Source organism: Cryptomeria japonica, chromosome 7 (genome assembly GCF_030272615.1).
Source record: "Cryptomeria japonica chromosome 7, Sugi_1.0, whole genome shotgun sequence".
Taxonomy (NCBI): domain Eukaryota; kingdom Viridiplantae; phylum Streptophyta; class Pinopsida; order Cupressales; family Cupressaceae; genus Cryptomeria; species Cryptomeria japonica.
Window position 1 is genome coordinate 301,824,467 of NC_081411.1, and position 12,318 is coordinate 301,836,784.

The 12,318-nt window shown below is 34.4% G+C and overlaps 1 protein-coding gene across 1 annotated transcript; it reads right to left on the reverse strand.

Annotated features, from left to right (window-relative positions):
* Nucleotides 1-1,672: 1,672 nt before the first annotated feature.
* Nucleotides 1,673-11,687, reverse strand: LOC131045185 (G-type lectin S-receptor-like serine/threonine-protein kinase SD2-5). The gene is made up of 3 exons (XM_059208587.1): nucleotides 11,282-11,687; nucleotides 3,562-4,209; nucleotides 1,673-3,462 (listed from the first exon to the last, which is right to left on the reverse strand). Exons 1-3 carry the CDS (start codon nucleotides 11,685-11,687, stop codon nucleotides 1,673-1,675), a joined length of 2,844 nt encoding a protein of 947 aa, XP_059064570.1.
* Between the last annotated feature and the right edge of the window lie 631 nt (nucleotides 11,688-12,318).

Sequence of the window (12,318 nt, forward strand, 5' to 3'; positions counted from 1 at the left end):
TCATATAATAATATATTTTGAACTGCCCAAAAGCATGTGATGTGACAATGAAAAGGCTGGAGGAGTTAATAGAAAATATTTTCAAATCCTTAGAGAACATCTGCAGAGATTGTTAGTCTTTAATACTATACATATGAAAGATACGGAGACGTCTGAATAAGCTGACAAATTTAATTAAATAAATGTGATTGTATTTCCAACAAATGCTTTGTGAATAAATCCCACAAACCGGTTGAAATTCCTCTTGATAAAAGCTAGGACCAAGCTCTCTACCATAATGTGTCCTGAAAAATAACATGCTACCTATTCAAGAAATGAATTTGTTGAAATATCCAAATAGAATTTGAGCTATCATACACCAGGTACCTGTTTGCAACCCAGTCTGGTGTTGAACCAACAAAGCAGACGTTGCAAGTTGTTTAAAGTATGATTTGGTGGAACAGTTGGAGCCTCCAAAATTTGTTTAATACCCATAGGCTCTTTACTTATAAATCACTTTCTTCAAATTCTTTCAGTTTGTAGGCAATTTTTCTATTGGATTCAATTTTGTTGATGAATTGTTGTATTGAACCATGATATCAGATGTCCCCATTGTATAAAGATTAAGTATTTAAAAGCAAGAATCAATTGTTGCGCAATTTCAAATAGCAATAGAAACAGAACAACAATCAAGAAATAACAGAACACACAGAAGTCTAAACCGACAAATCGAATGATGTCCCTCACCAATATATGGCTGCATCAACTGGAAAAGTAGGGCAATATCTTTTATTAACTGTTACAGCGGATACACAGAGTTTTCTCATTTTATACAAATGTTTTCTAGTCTCAAATATGAAAAGATTAGTTTGCAGAGGATTTTCAAACTTGACACAGAAAAATTGACATCAACGAGCAATATTGAAGAAACGAATGTGTGGTGGCCTTTATCAAATTTAGAATTACAAAGGAAAAGTGTACTAAAGATCTCCCTGTGTTGTTGTAACAATGCTTCGTAATAAATTCTCTTCAACCGGTTGTAATTTCACAAATCGAGTGACTGAACTTTTTTTTGAAAAATAGATGGAACTAAAAATGGTAAGAAAAAACAATTGTCACCATGTGTGGTAGCAAAAGTCTCCAAAATGAACATTAATTGTATATGTGGAAGAGATAAAATGATACTTGCGTATATTAGGATTAGCAATTGCACATATATCATTTTATCTGTATTAAGATGAGAAGCAGTACACTTGTGCATATTTTGAATTATCATGTATACATTTAATATAACAATTATGTTTTGTGTTTGGACAAAATAGTTGTAAGATCACATAAATTTAAGCTATTAACTGTGAAGATAAATATATAATATTTTATATTAATAGTATAATGTTTTAAAATGTTTTCTTTAATTGCAATAAATTAAATCGATTTATGTGCAATAAATTAAATAGATTTATGTCCTATGTAAACCTAAATTTTGACTACTAATACTTGTATTTTTTCTGTCACGTAATAAATGGGATACACATTATTGTATATAAATGACATAGGTTACATTATGATTGACATTTTTTAAATATTTGATAATTTTCCTATATTTAAGCAAAAACCAACTATTTGCTTTAACTCTTGGATCTTCTCACCTGTTTGATAGTAAAACTCTGAGGGATATAAATAAATAAGCAAATTATCTAGGTCCAGATAGCACCAAAGGTTTAGGAGCAGGGGAGAAGCAGAGGTTCCTGTTAGGATTTGGATTAGCTGAGTAAAGCGACTGCTGATTACGAGCAACTGAGGACACTGCAAACGCGAAAGGAACATCGCTGGCCACCTCTCTTAAACCCTCCAACACCTTCACCACAGTTGACATTGCTGGCCGCCTCGTAAAATCTTCCAGTACACACCACATTCCCATTTTTATCACTTCTACTGCTTCCTCACTTACACTCCTTTGCTCATCTTGAAGTCCCTCTTCTATCAAATCTATTAACTTCCCCTCCTCTGCTTTGATTTGTAACAGTGGAAACAAGCCGTTCTCTGAAAGCTCTCTGCTTCTTTTTCCGCTGACAATTTCTACCACCATAACACCAAAGCTAAATACATCCGCCTTCTCCGTGAAATGCATGTTCAGTAACTCAGGTGCCATATACCCCGGTGTCCCTCTCAGCAAGGTTATAACTTCACTTTGTTCTCTGTTAACCAACTTTGCCAAGCCAAAATCTGAGACTTTGGCATTGAAGTTCTGATCCAGGAGAATGTTCTGAGGCTTGATGTCGAAATGTATTATCTGTTCTCGACAATCTTCATGTAAGTATGCTAATCCCCTTGCAATATTCAGAACTACTTTGTATCTAGTCTTCCAGTCCAGAAAATTTTGATGCTTCTTCTTGGAAAATATCCATTTATCCAGAGACCCATTTGGTAAATGCTCGTATACAAGCATTTGATGGGCTTTGTCTGCACAGAAACCCTTCAGCCTTACCAAATTAAGATGATCAACTTTACCTAGAGTTTCCACTTCTACCCGAAATTCTTTTTGCCCTTGTCCTGCTCTGTCAAGGCGCTTCACAGCTATCTTTGAGCCGTCTGACAAAACACCTTCATAAACTGAACCGAATCCTCCACTTCCCAACTTCATACTAAAGTCATTTGTGGCATTCTGCAATTCTTGGAATGAGTAACGCAGAGGCAAGCCTGCCGGCCAATCTACACGATTGTCCTCATCTTCATCCTTTTTTCGTCTGCATTTTTTATACTTACTTATCCATGTACAGACAAAGAGAAACAGGAGAGCAGCAACAATGATAACTATAACCGAATAGTTAATCTGCTTAGACCTTGATTGAACTTTAATATAAGCAGTGGAATTGTAAAACACGTCACTTTGATTATTCATTTTCAGAGAGTAGACATTAGACTCCAGATAACAATACCCCCTAGAAAAATTGACACCATACCTGAAAAACGCAGCTTTGCAAGAGCAATTTTCAAGGCAAAGATTTTGACAGTAATCTCGTGAGACCAACTGTGGAATGGAAGGATTATTGTAACGATAAGTAAAATAGGAAACATGCTCCAGCTCCAAAAAGTGATGACCATGGGCACGGTTACTGATTATGGATGTATCTGAGCACGCAAGAGGTCTGTGGGGAAGACAACCCAAATTGGGCTTTGTGGCGTCAATCTGATAAAAAGCATTGCCCTGTCTTGGACAGCTGCACTGCCCATCTGTGCAAAAACAGAATTTTCCACATAGCGCTGGATAATCGCACACATCCAATATGCCCAGAAAGGTTGATAAATAGTCAATCTTAGACCTTAGTACCACTTCTAGAATTGAACAAAACTGCAGATGCCCATCTGAATCAATCTTAAAGGAGAGGCTACCCCTGGGTATGGGAATTTGCTTAAACGCGATACCATTCTCAGTAAAGAAATATACTGACACGTTGTCGAACTGGAGATAATATAAACTCACTGGTGAAGGTGTAAAAGGTTACGTAAAATACTTTTGAGGGGGTACAGTGTCTGTAAACACACCGAAGCCATCGACAGACAAGGATAAACAGAAAATACCTCGGCTTGTATTAGTAGGAGAAGTGTTTGCAGTAAGCTTCTGCCCCACTTTCAACTTCTGACCCAACAGCGCAGTATCAGTTGGATGATCAAAAGACTGCCATATGATTCCACTGGAGATGTTAAAGAGAACAAGATTCCCAGATTCTTGTATCATCATCCCTTGAAAATCATGGTTGGATGTATTTGTAGACCAAACGAGAGTACCATCTGCGTCCCTTAACACAACTCCTGTGGAGGTGAGTGCAAGGGTTGCGTTTTCTTGCACCATCTGCTCTCGGTTTGAACTCCACACCATTTGCATGTCCAACAGCTTACCAGTATTGTATCTGATAACAAAGAAAGTTGCAAATAGGTATCCTGTGTCACAAGGACTGCCATAGCAGAAGAATCCGCATCCAAACTGCAGATTCAAATTGTTATATAAGATAGTGGCGGTGAGAAGAATTGGCCTGATGAGTGCATCTGCATAAAATGATGATGGCAAGAAATCTAATGAGTGGATACTGTTGATCCATGTGGTGCCTCTGTATGCAGTTGCAGAAGAGCGATCAGTGCTCTCTGCATATTGCGAGCACTGCAAGCACGACATAAATAAGACACTCAGAAGTAATGACACAAAAGGACGAGAGGACGAAAGATACTTCCCTGTAATCATTCTTCAAAACAGAAATGATGTCGAAGGGACAGAACGCAGGAAAGAAAAAATGTTTGAAGGGCATATTTGGAAGTGGAGAGCTTTGATAGTATAAAATACAGAGGGCACGTAACTATTTCAAACATTGAAAGTCGATTTGGTGCCGTCTCTTCCACGGTCAATCGAAAAGAGAAATTATCGGAGTCAAAATTCTGGATAGTTTACACTCGTTTAGTTTACCAAGCCCGCATAAGGTTCCTGCAACGTACTTTCGTCCGCCCATTATTTTACACTTATGGACGAGAAAATCCAGATTTGCAAGACCATTTATGAAAATATTGAATTTTGGAGGTCAGTGGAGCATTTCATGACATGATTTTCTACATAATAAAATTTCTGCGTTAATCATGGATGTTGAATTTGGACGTTAATGAAAGTCACTTCCACAAATCACATAACAGCAGCTTGAACTAGTGATTGCCATCCATGACCCAATTGGCAATGACCTTCTAGATAGAATCGTACTCAATTAAGAATTCAGTAAAGTGGTCAAACACACGACCAAAATATAATAGAGTGCAAGGCTTTTTGTTTAATATAAAAACGAAAAATTATATTGTGTCAGGGAAAATTTACAAAGCACAACTTTTAACACTAGTAAATAAGGTCCATTGAATTGTAAATTCGATTATGATCATAAAGAAGTAAAGTAATATAGAGCAAATAATTAAATAAATGTGTGGACATGTTTTACTAGAAAACATAGGTGGATAGACATTTAATTCTTATAAAGGTAGCAAATAAGATTACTTTATTAATATAGTTTTTATAGTTTTTTTTATATAAATCTATATGGGGGAAAATGAAATTTGTAATTTTATATTGAAATGTGAAATAAATATTAAAAAACTTATTATATAATATTTTTATTTTATTTAGTCTCTGTTTCATTGTTGATTTATTATTGTTTCTAACTTTTATCTTTCTTATTTTGTTTGTGTTCTTAGGTTCGTTTTTAATTTTTTTTTAATTAAATTGGCCATTAAATATCCATTAGCCTTAATTGTATTGCTCTCTCTATAGATAGATAGATAGATAGACATACAGATAGATAGGGAGTGGGGTGGGGATTTCCTTTGCAATACAACATCAATTAAATAAGATATGATTAATAATACCTTATTAATGATATCATTACTAAGATATTAGTAATGATATCTTATTTTAATTAATGTTGTCTTTGTGTTTTTAAATTTTTGGCTTGAGTTATTGAGGTTTTATTTTTCTTCTTCTTCTTTTATTTTCTTTTTCTTGTTATTCTTTGAGTTTTCTTTTATTGTAGCCTTTTTTTTTTAATCAGTTTCCTCCTATTTTAAGGTTTTGATCTTCTCGGGGTTTTTTAAGTCTTTTCATTCCTTTCTCCTTGAATTGTGTGCACCTTTCTCACCTCCCCTCCCCTTAGTCTTTTTATTTAGTCTTAGCTTGTAATCTATCATTTCTTTCTTTCAATTGTTCTTCTCATCATGGTTCACATAGCACGACCCAAAATATTGATGCAAAAATGCTTACATAGTTGAATCCAAAAATCTTTCACAATAAATTTGAGATTATTAAATTATAATGAATTGCATAGACTGAATTTAGGTATACATTTTAAGGTGTAAAATAAAATTTTAATTTATAATTAAATTGATAATAACTAACATAATAATGAGATATATAAAATTTGAAATAATATTTATATATTTTCTTTATATATCTTTTAATTTTACTATTTTTGATTAAGATAAGTAGGGTTTTTTATGAGGCCTAAACCTTGTCACAAAGAAAAGAAGGTAATTGACTAAAGAAAAAAGGATTAATGCAATGGAATCAACTACTCAAAATTACAACAAAATAAATTGATGAAACATTGAACAACATAAAAATGGTAGAATCAACTTACCAAAAGGATAACACAACTACAAAGAGACAAAATAGAACATCAAAATTACAAAATCAATTATAATTTAAGTTGGGACCAAACTTCAGCCTAAGTGGGACATTTTGTGAGGCAAGAACCATTAAGGATTGAATTTTTCTTTTGATGAACAATTATCCATGACGAATCATCACTGGAAGTGGAAAGAATTGGAGTAGTGGAGGAAGCACCTATAGAAAAAATAGAAGGTCCACCTTAATGAGCATCCAGTTTGGAGGGGAAGACCTTACTTAATGAAGATTGAGAATCAAGGACCATTGAAGGAAAAGGAGAGCAGTCTAAGTCCCCATATGTAGGGGCAAATAGAGGAGAAACCTAGGTAGTCAAATCAATTGAAGAAACAAGAGGAGATACCGAATCAACAAATTTCTTTGAGTCATATTTCAAAGAAGTAGGGAATAACGTGAGATGGTTACAGTCAGCGTTCTTCCACCAAATGGAGGAAAATCTCAAGTGGAACCCATGGGGGACAAGTGAAAGTCAAATATCTTATCGTGGAACATCTATAGTAGAAGAAAATACCTTCATAGTCAACTATTTGATTCTAAGGCCACTCACCCAACTACAAACTAATCTCCTCTACAATACCTTGGAAAGATCAATTTTGACCAATATCCTAGCATAGGAGGTATGAGAGAACTTGCTAGTACCTAAGTCAACCTCAAGAAAGTGACTCAATGTGTTATAAATAGCCTCATAGGCTAGTTTTGGCCAATTTTAAATGAGGGGCAAGGTAGAGAAATCATACCCAAATTGGGGACATATCGATAGATTCTTTTGTTGGGTTAAAAAACAGAGAGAGCTAGTGAGGACACCATTTCTAGTCACCCATAACCAACATTGTTCGAATCGATTGTAATTTATATCAAAGAAAGAATGATGAGATTGTTGGAAAGATTGTCATTGATGTCAAAGAAAGAATGAGATTGTTGGAAAGATTTTCGTTGATGTCAAATAAATAATGAGGAGATTGTTGGAAACATTCTCATTGATTTCAAAATAATAAGGTTTAATTTTTTTCATAGAATGCAAGAGAATATTCATTCAATGGCACATGTAAGGCAAGTTAAATTAGTTTTATAAGACAAATTTGATCAGCTATATGAAGGATTACACTAGAGTTTAAGAATTCTCATTTATGTAAGGTGTCTTTATCATGGCCAACCACATTAAGGTGATGGATCTTAAAGTGTAAAGTAAAGATTTAAACTTTGACATATAATAGGGAGCAATTGTTTAGTTTTTCGATAATAGTTTTATATGATTAACTAACAAACTTGATGGGATGATTGTTATCAATGATATTCAATAATTTGATATGGCTGACTAATAAAAAACCATTTAATTATTATTAATGGTTTGATAGTTGTATTCATAGATGCAATGCCTAGGTAGTCAATGTTATCATGTGGAGATGAATGGAGGAATCCAATCATTGGATTAAAGTCAAATATGTTAAATATAAAATCTTACTAGTATGTTAAAAGCTTATGCATTGTAGGCTATTAAGAAAATGAGAAATGAGGAAATAGATGATGATGAGCCAATGGAATAAACTATGTACTTTTGTGGTGAGAAGTAAATTAATGAGTTCCATAAGAATTCTCAATGGCAAGAGGAAGACAAATCACCCAATACTTTGTGTTATACAGGTAGAAACAACAAATATTAGTTATGATTTACAACATGATAATTACTATTAACAGAGGTAACAATCATCGTTAAGAATAAATATATAAAATATATTTAAGAAAACAATCAAGTTATAGGTCTTGGTATACTAGGTTCCACAAGTATCTACTGCAACAAGGCTTCAAGAAAGGTACAGCTGATAGAAATATTTATTGTTGACGGTAGTTTTATATGTTGTTGATATCATGTTTGGAGGAAAAGATAAGGCATGCAAAATATTTTTAGAAGAAATGTAGAAGGAATTTGAGATTGCAATGATTGGTAAATTATCCTTCTTTCTAGGCCTTCAAGTTGCTCAATCCAATAATGGAATCCTAATCTTTCAAGTAAAGTATGTTAAGGAGATGTTAAAGAAGTTTCGAATGGAGAATGCTAAACTAATGAGTACTCCGATGAATACTAGTTGTCACTTGAGTAAGGATGACGGATCTTTAGAGGTTGGTCAGACTTGATATAGATCTATGATTGGTGGTTTGTTGTACTTGATTGCTTTTAGATGATATATTATTCATGCAGTATGTATGGTTACTGGAAATCAAGCAAATCCTAAGAAATATCATGATTGTGGCAATCAAGAGGATATTCAAGTATTTGAAAGGGACTCTGGATTATGGTCTATAATAAAAAAAGGATAGTGATTTCCTCTCATGACTTACACAGATGCTAATTGGGTTGACTGTATTGATAATAGAAGATCTACTAGTGGTAGTGCATTTTTCTTGGGAGGAAGATAATGTGTGCATTTAACCAAAATTTATTAATCAAATGTGGAAATCAACATAGATTTATATGAGTCATGGATTAACATATGATTATCATTTATATGTATTATGAGATTGATGATGATACTAACCCTACTTCATGGTAATGATTGTATGTGTTGGTTTGATATTATTGCGTGACTGTCTTCATAAGTAGAGACAATGCCATATCACTCATTGCGAGCAGGATATGTCATCATGTTTTTTTATCACTTGCTTGTTTAATATGATGTATATGAATCTTATATGTTGTGTTTAGTCTTTGATGTAGGTTTGCAAGTACCGAACATCGACTCCACCTGGCTTCACAGGTCTGAGCATGTCCTATCCCAATGGCAAGTTATCGAAGATGACATAGTTTCTCTCACACACTCTTGGTCTAAGATGTATACCTTGTTAGTTTATCTTGATGTCTTTTTCTTGGTTGATTCCCCTTTAGGGTCAACTAAGAGATGTGGCATATTGGTTAAGTCTCTTCTACCTTGTTTCGTAGGTCATGAGGTCAAATCTCTCTGGCTACTTATTTTGTTTAGTCATGGCTTGATTATTGGCTTTATTGCATGATTGGATTATTTATTTTAATTAAAATTTTAATTAAGTAATTAATTTACGTAATTTAATTTTTTGATATTTAATTGAGCTTTATTTATTGTTTAATTATTTAATTTTTTTTATTTATTGTTGAAGATGACTTTTATATAATTATTGTTTTTAATTTAATTATTTATTTGGGTTCTATTTATTTTATTTTATTTTATTTATTTATTGGTGTTGATATTAATAATGATAGTTAATTATAAATTATTATGTGGGAATTATTTAATAAAGTATGGGTAAATAATATTATTTTTACCTACCATTAATTTAATTATTTAATTGGGTTCTATTTATTTTATTTTATTTATTTATTTATTATTTATTTTTGTTAGGTAATAGGCCAAGGGCCAAAATTTTTTATTGATTTAAAGTATTTTACATCTCAGTTCAGTGTGGGCATTGGTAGCAAAGAACTGAGGCAAGAAAACCTCCAATCTAGCCCAAGGAAGATTAACTTCCTAGAAAAAGTACAAAATCTTATGATGGTATTTCTACCTTACATTGCTTGGCCATATTGCCATTGAAATATAAACTTGAAAATTATACAAATGCTGTGGATTTTATGAAAGTTTTGGAAGCTTTAGATTTTCTCTCAGATATAGATCCTGGGTTGAGGCTTGAAAGATACTATCATTCCCTCCTGGTATCCTTGCCCCGCAAAACAGACTAGCCAACCCAAAGTCTGCAAACATCTTGAATTACCATGTCAGCATATGTTAGTCCAAAATCAAGCAACACATTGAAATGGACCGCCATATTATAGAGGATGCCATGATGATAATTAGAAAATGCTCCAGTTAGGTCACATAATTCCAAAGATTTATCCCAAGACTAGGAGAATTATATAATTTTAGCTATGATTCATAGACCAAGTTTCATTCGGTCACAGAAAGATTTGTATTGATCCTCATGGTAGAAATTAATCATTTGTCTAGCAGCACTACATATCATCCATCGATTCTCATCAATTTTATGGCCGCATGCTTTTTCGATGGAATAATGAACTTCAATGGCTTAACTTTATCTTCTCTCGAAATGTCATGTTTCATCGATGTCTCCTTAGTTTCGATGAAACTACCGTCATCATTAAGGAGCTTTGAGGCTTCATCGATCTCTACATTTTCATCGAAAGGCTCTACCTCATGTGTTTATGTCAATCAAATCCTCCATCAGCTCATCGAAACCCCATTTTCGATAGGAATCCTTTCATCGCCGTGTTTTGCAACTGTTTTATCGATCTGGTCATTGATGAAATTTTTTATGTTGATGAAAGAAAAATATCCTCCTTCGACTTTTTGATTTTCGATGGAACTATGCTCATCGGCCAATAAATTTTGCACCTCTACGACACCTTCCTTTTCTCGAAAAGTCTTGTCGATGAGAAAGCTATCTTTGGTCAACATCTTTTGTGCCTCTTTGATATGCTCTCTTCCTCAAAATAGCTACATCGATAAAATATCCATTGGTTCCTTCAATATCACTCTTTCGACTAGACTCCTTCCCTCGATGAGCTGTTCACATGTCTCATCGATACGGTGGTTTCATCGAGACTCTTTATTTCATTGTTGGGACCACTCCTGATTTCCTCGATGTATTTTGTGTTGATGGAACTAATGTTTTCAGTGAATCCTTTTGGAAGTTCATCACAGCCAAGATTTGATCGATAAGTCACTTTATTGATAGGATAATGGTAAGCTTCTTCGATAGAGTCATTTCGGCCAGACTGGGCATTTTGGTGACAGATTAGTTTGTATATGTGTTGGCCTTGGTTTGAGCGATAATTTTTAGGATTCTGGTGTCGATGTTATGATATCTAAATTTTAATGAGAAGAAGCTATAAAACCATAATATGGCATTTTATATAAAACGTTGGACGAGGACCTAAGATAGAGCTTCAAGGAAGATGAATGCCATCAGCTCCCAAGTTAGCTAACTCATCAGCCCTTTTGTTGCCTTCCCTCTAGATGTGGTTGATTGTAAATCTCTTGAAACCTTTGCATAAATCAATGGCCCATGTCAATAGTGAGTTGAGTCTCCAGTTGGGCATACTACCTTTTCTTAGAGCGTTGATAATAATTGTTGAGTCCCCTTCAATTTCTAATTTCTTCACTCCCATCTTTCTGTAAATATTAAGGCCTTCTAGCAGGGCAACTAGTTCAACCCAATTATTAGTCTTATTACCTATTGGGTAAGCCCTGAGGGCAATTTCCTTCCCTTCCCAGTTATGGATAGAGCATCCTTTCCCTGCCACTGCTGGGTTGCCTCTAGAGGCCCCATCAAAGTTTAGCTTGAGCCATCCCTCACCTAGAGGTTGCCACTTACATTTAACTCTTTTCCTTAGATTTACTTTAGGACCATCCCCAATATAGGGTGGGATAGATAGTCCTTTCCATTTCCCCTTCATCTTCTCATCCCAATAAGTTACTGTGGCATTCTTCTTCAGACTGAAGTTGATCATACTGTTGATTTTTTTGATCATAGTAGCCTCAATTTTATTGATTACCTATTTCACTTCTAATTTTTCATCTTTGAAAAGATGTCTATTCCTTTCCTTCCACAATTCCCAAATTATGGTAGATGGAAGAGATATCCTTAAGCCTTCAAATAGACAACCTCTTCTTAGGATGGACCAAGCTTTGAGCATTCCTAAAATAGTTTGAGGGAAGGCAGAGGACCAACCTCATTTCTGGGTAAACCACACCCAACATTTGTTTGCAAAGTTGCGATTAAGGAGGAGGTGATTTGTGTCCTCTTCATCCTTTTCACATAGAGGGAATCTAGTAGGTCCCTCATACCCCATCCTTCTAAATTTTTCAGCAGTCAAGAGCTTATTCTAGAGAGCAAGCCATGTGAAGACTCCAGCCTTGGGTAGGCAGTATCTCTCCCAATAGAGTTTCAGAGGCAGCTCCATCTTGGGTCTAAGTTGAGCTTTAGTGATGTGATTATACCCATCCTTGGATTTGTATTCTCCATTCTTGGAGCCATTCCACACAAGCCTATCCTTGCCTAGAGTAAAGTAAATGTTTCTATCTTTTAGGGTTGCCATGAGTTTATCTTTATCCCTTACAAGGATATCCTCATTTTCTCTG

What these genes read in the sequence shown, in the direction of transcription:
- LOC131045185 (XM_059208587.1), bottom strand. Translation starts at nt 11,687, where the DNA reads ATGATCAACTTCAGTCTGAAGAAGAATGCCACAGTAACTTATTGGGAT. An exon ending in TATCAACGCTCTAAGAAAAG is followed by an intron (nt 4,210 to 11,281) that starts GTAGTATGCCCA and finishes GAATGATTACAG; the next exon opens with GGAAGTATCTTTCGTCCTCT. An exon ending in TCCTACTAATACAAGCCGAG is followed by an intron (nt 3,463 to 3,561) that starts GTATTTTCTGTT and finishes CACCTTCACCAG; the next exon opens with TGAGTTTATATTATCTCCAG.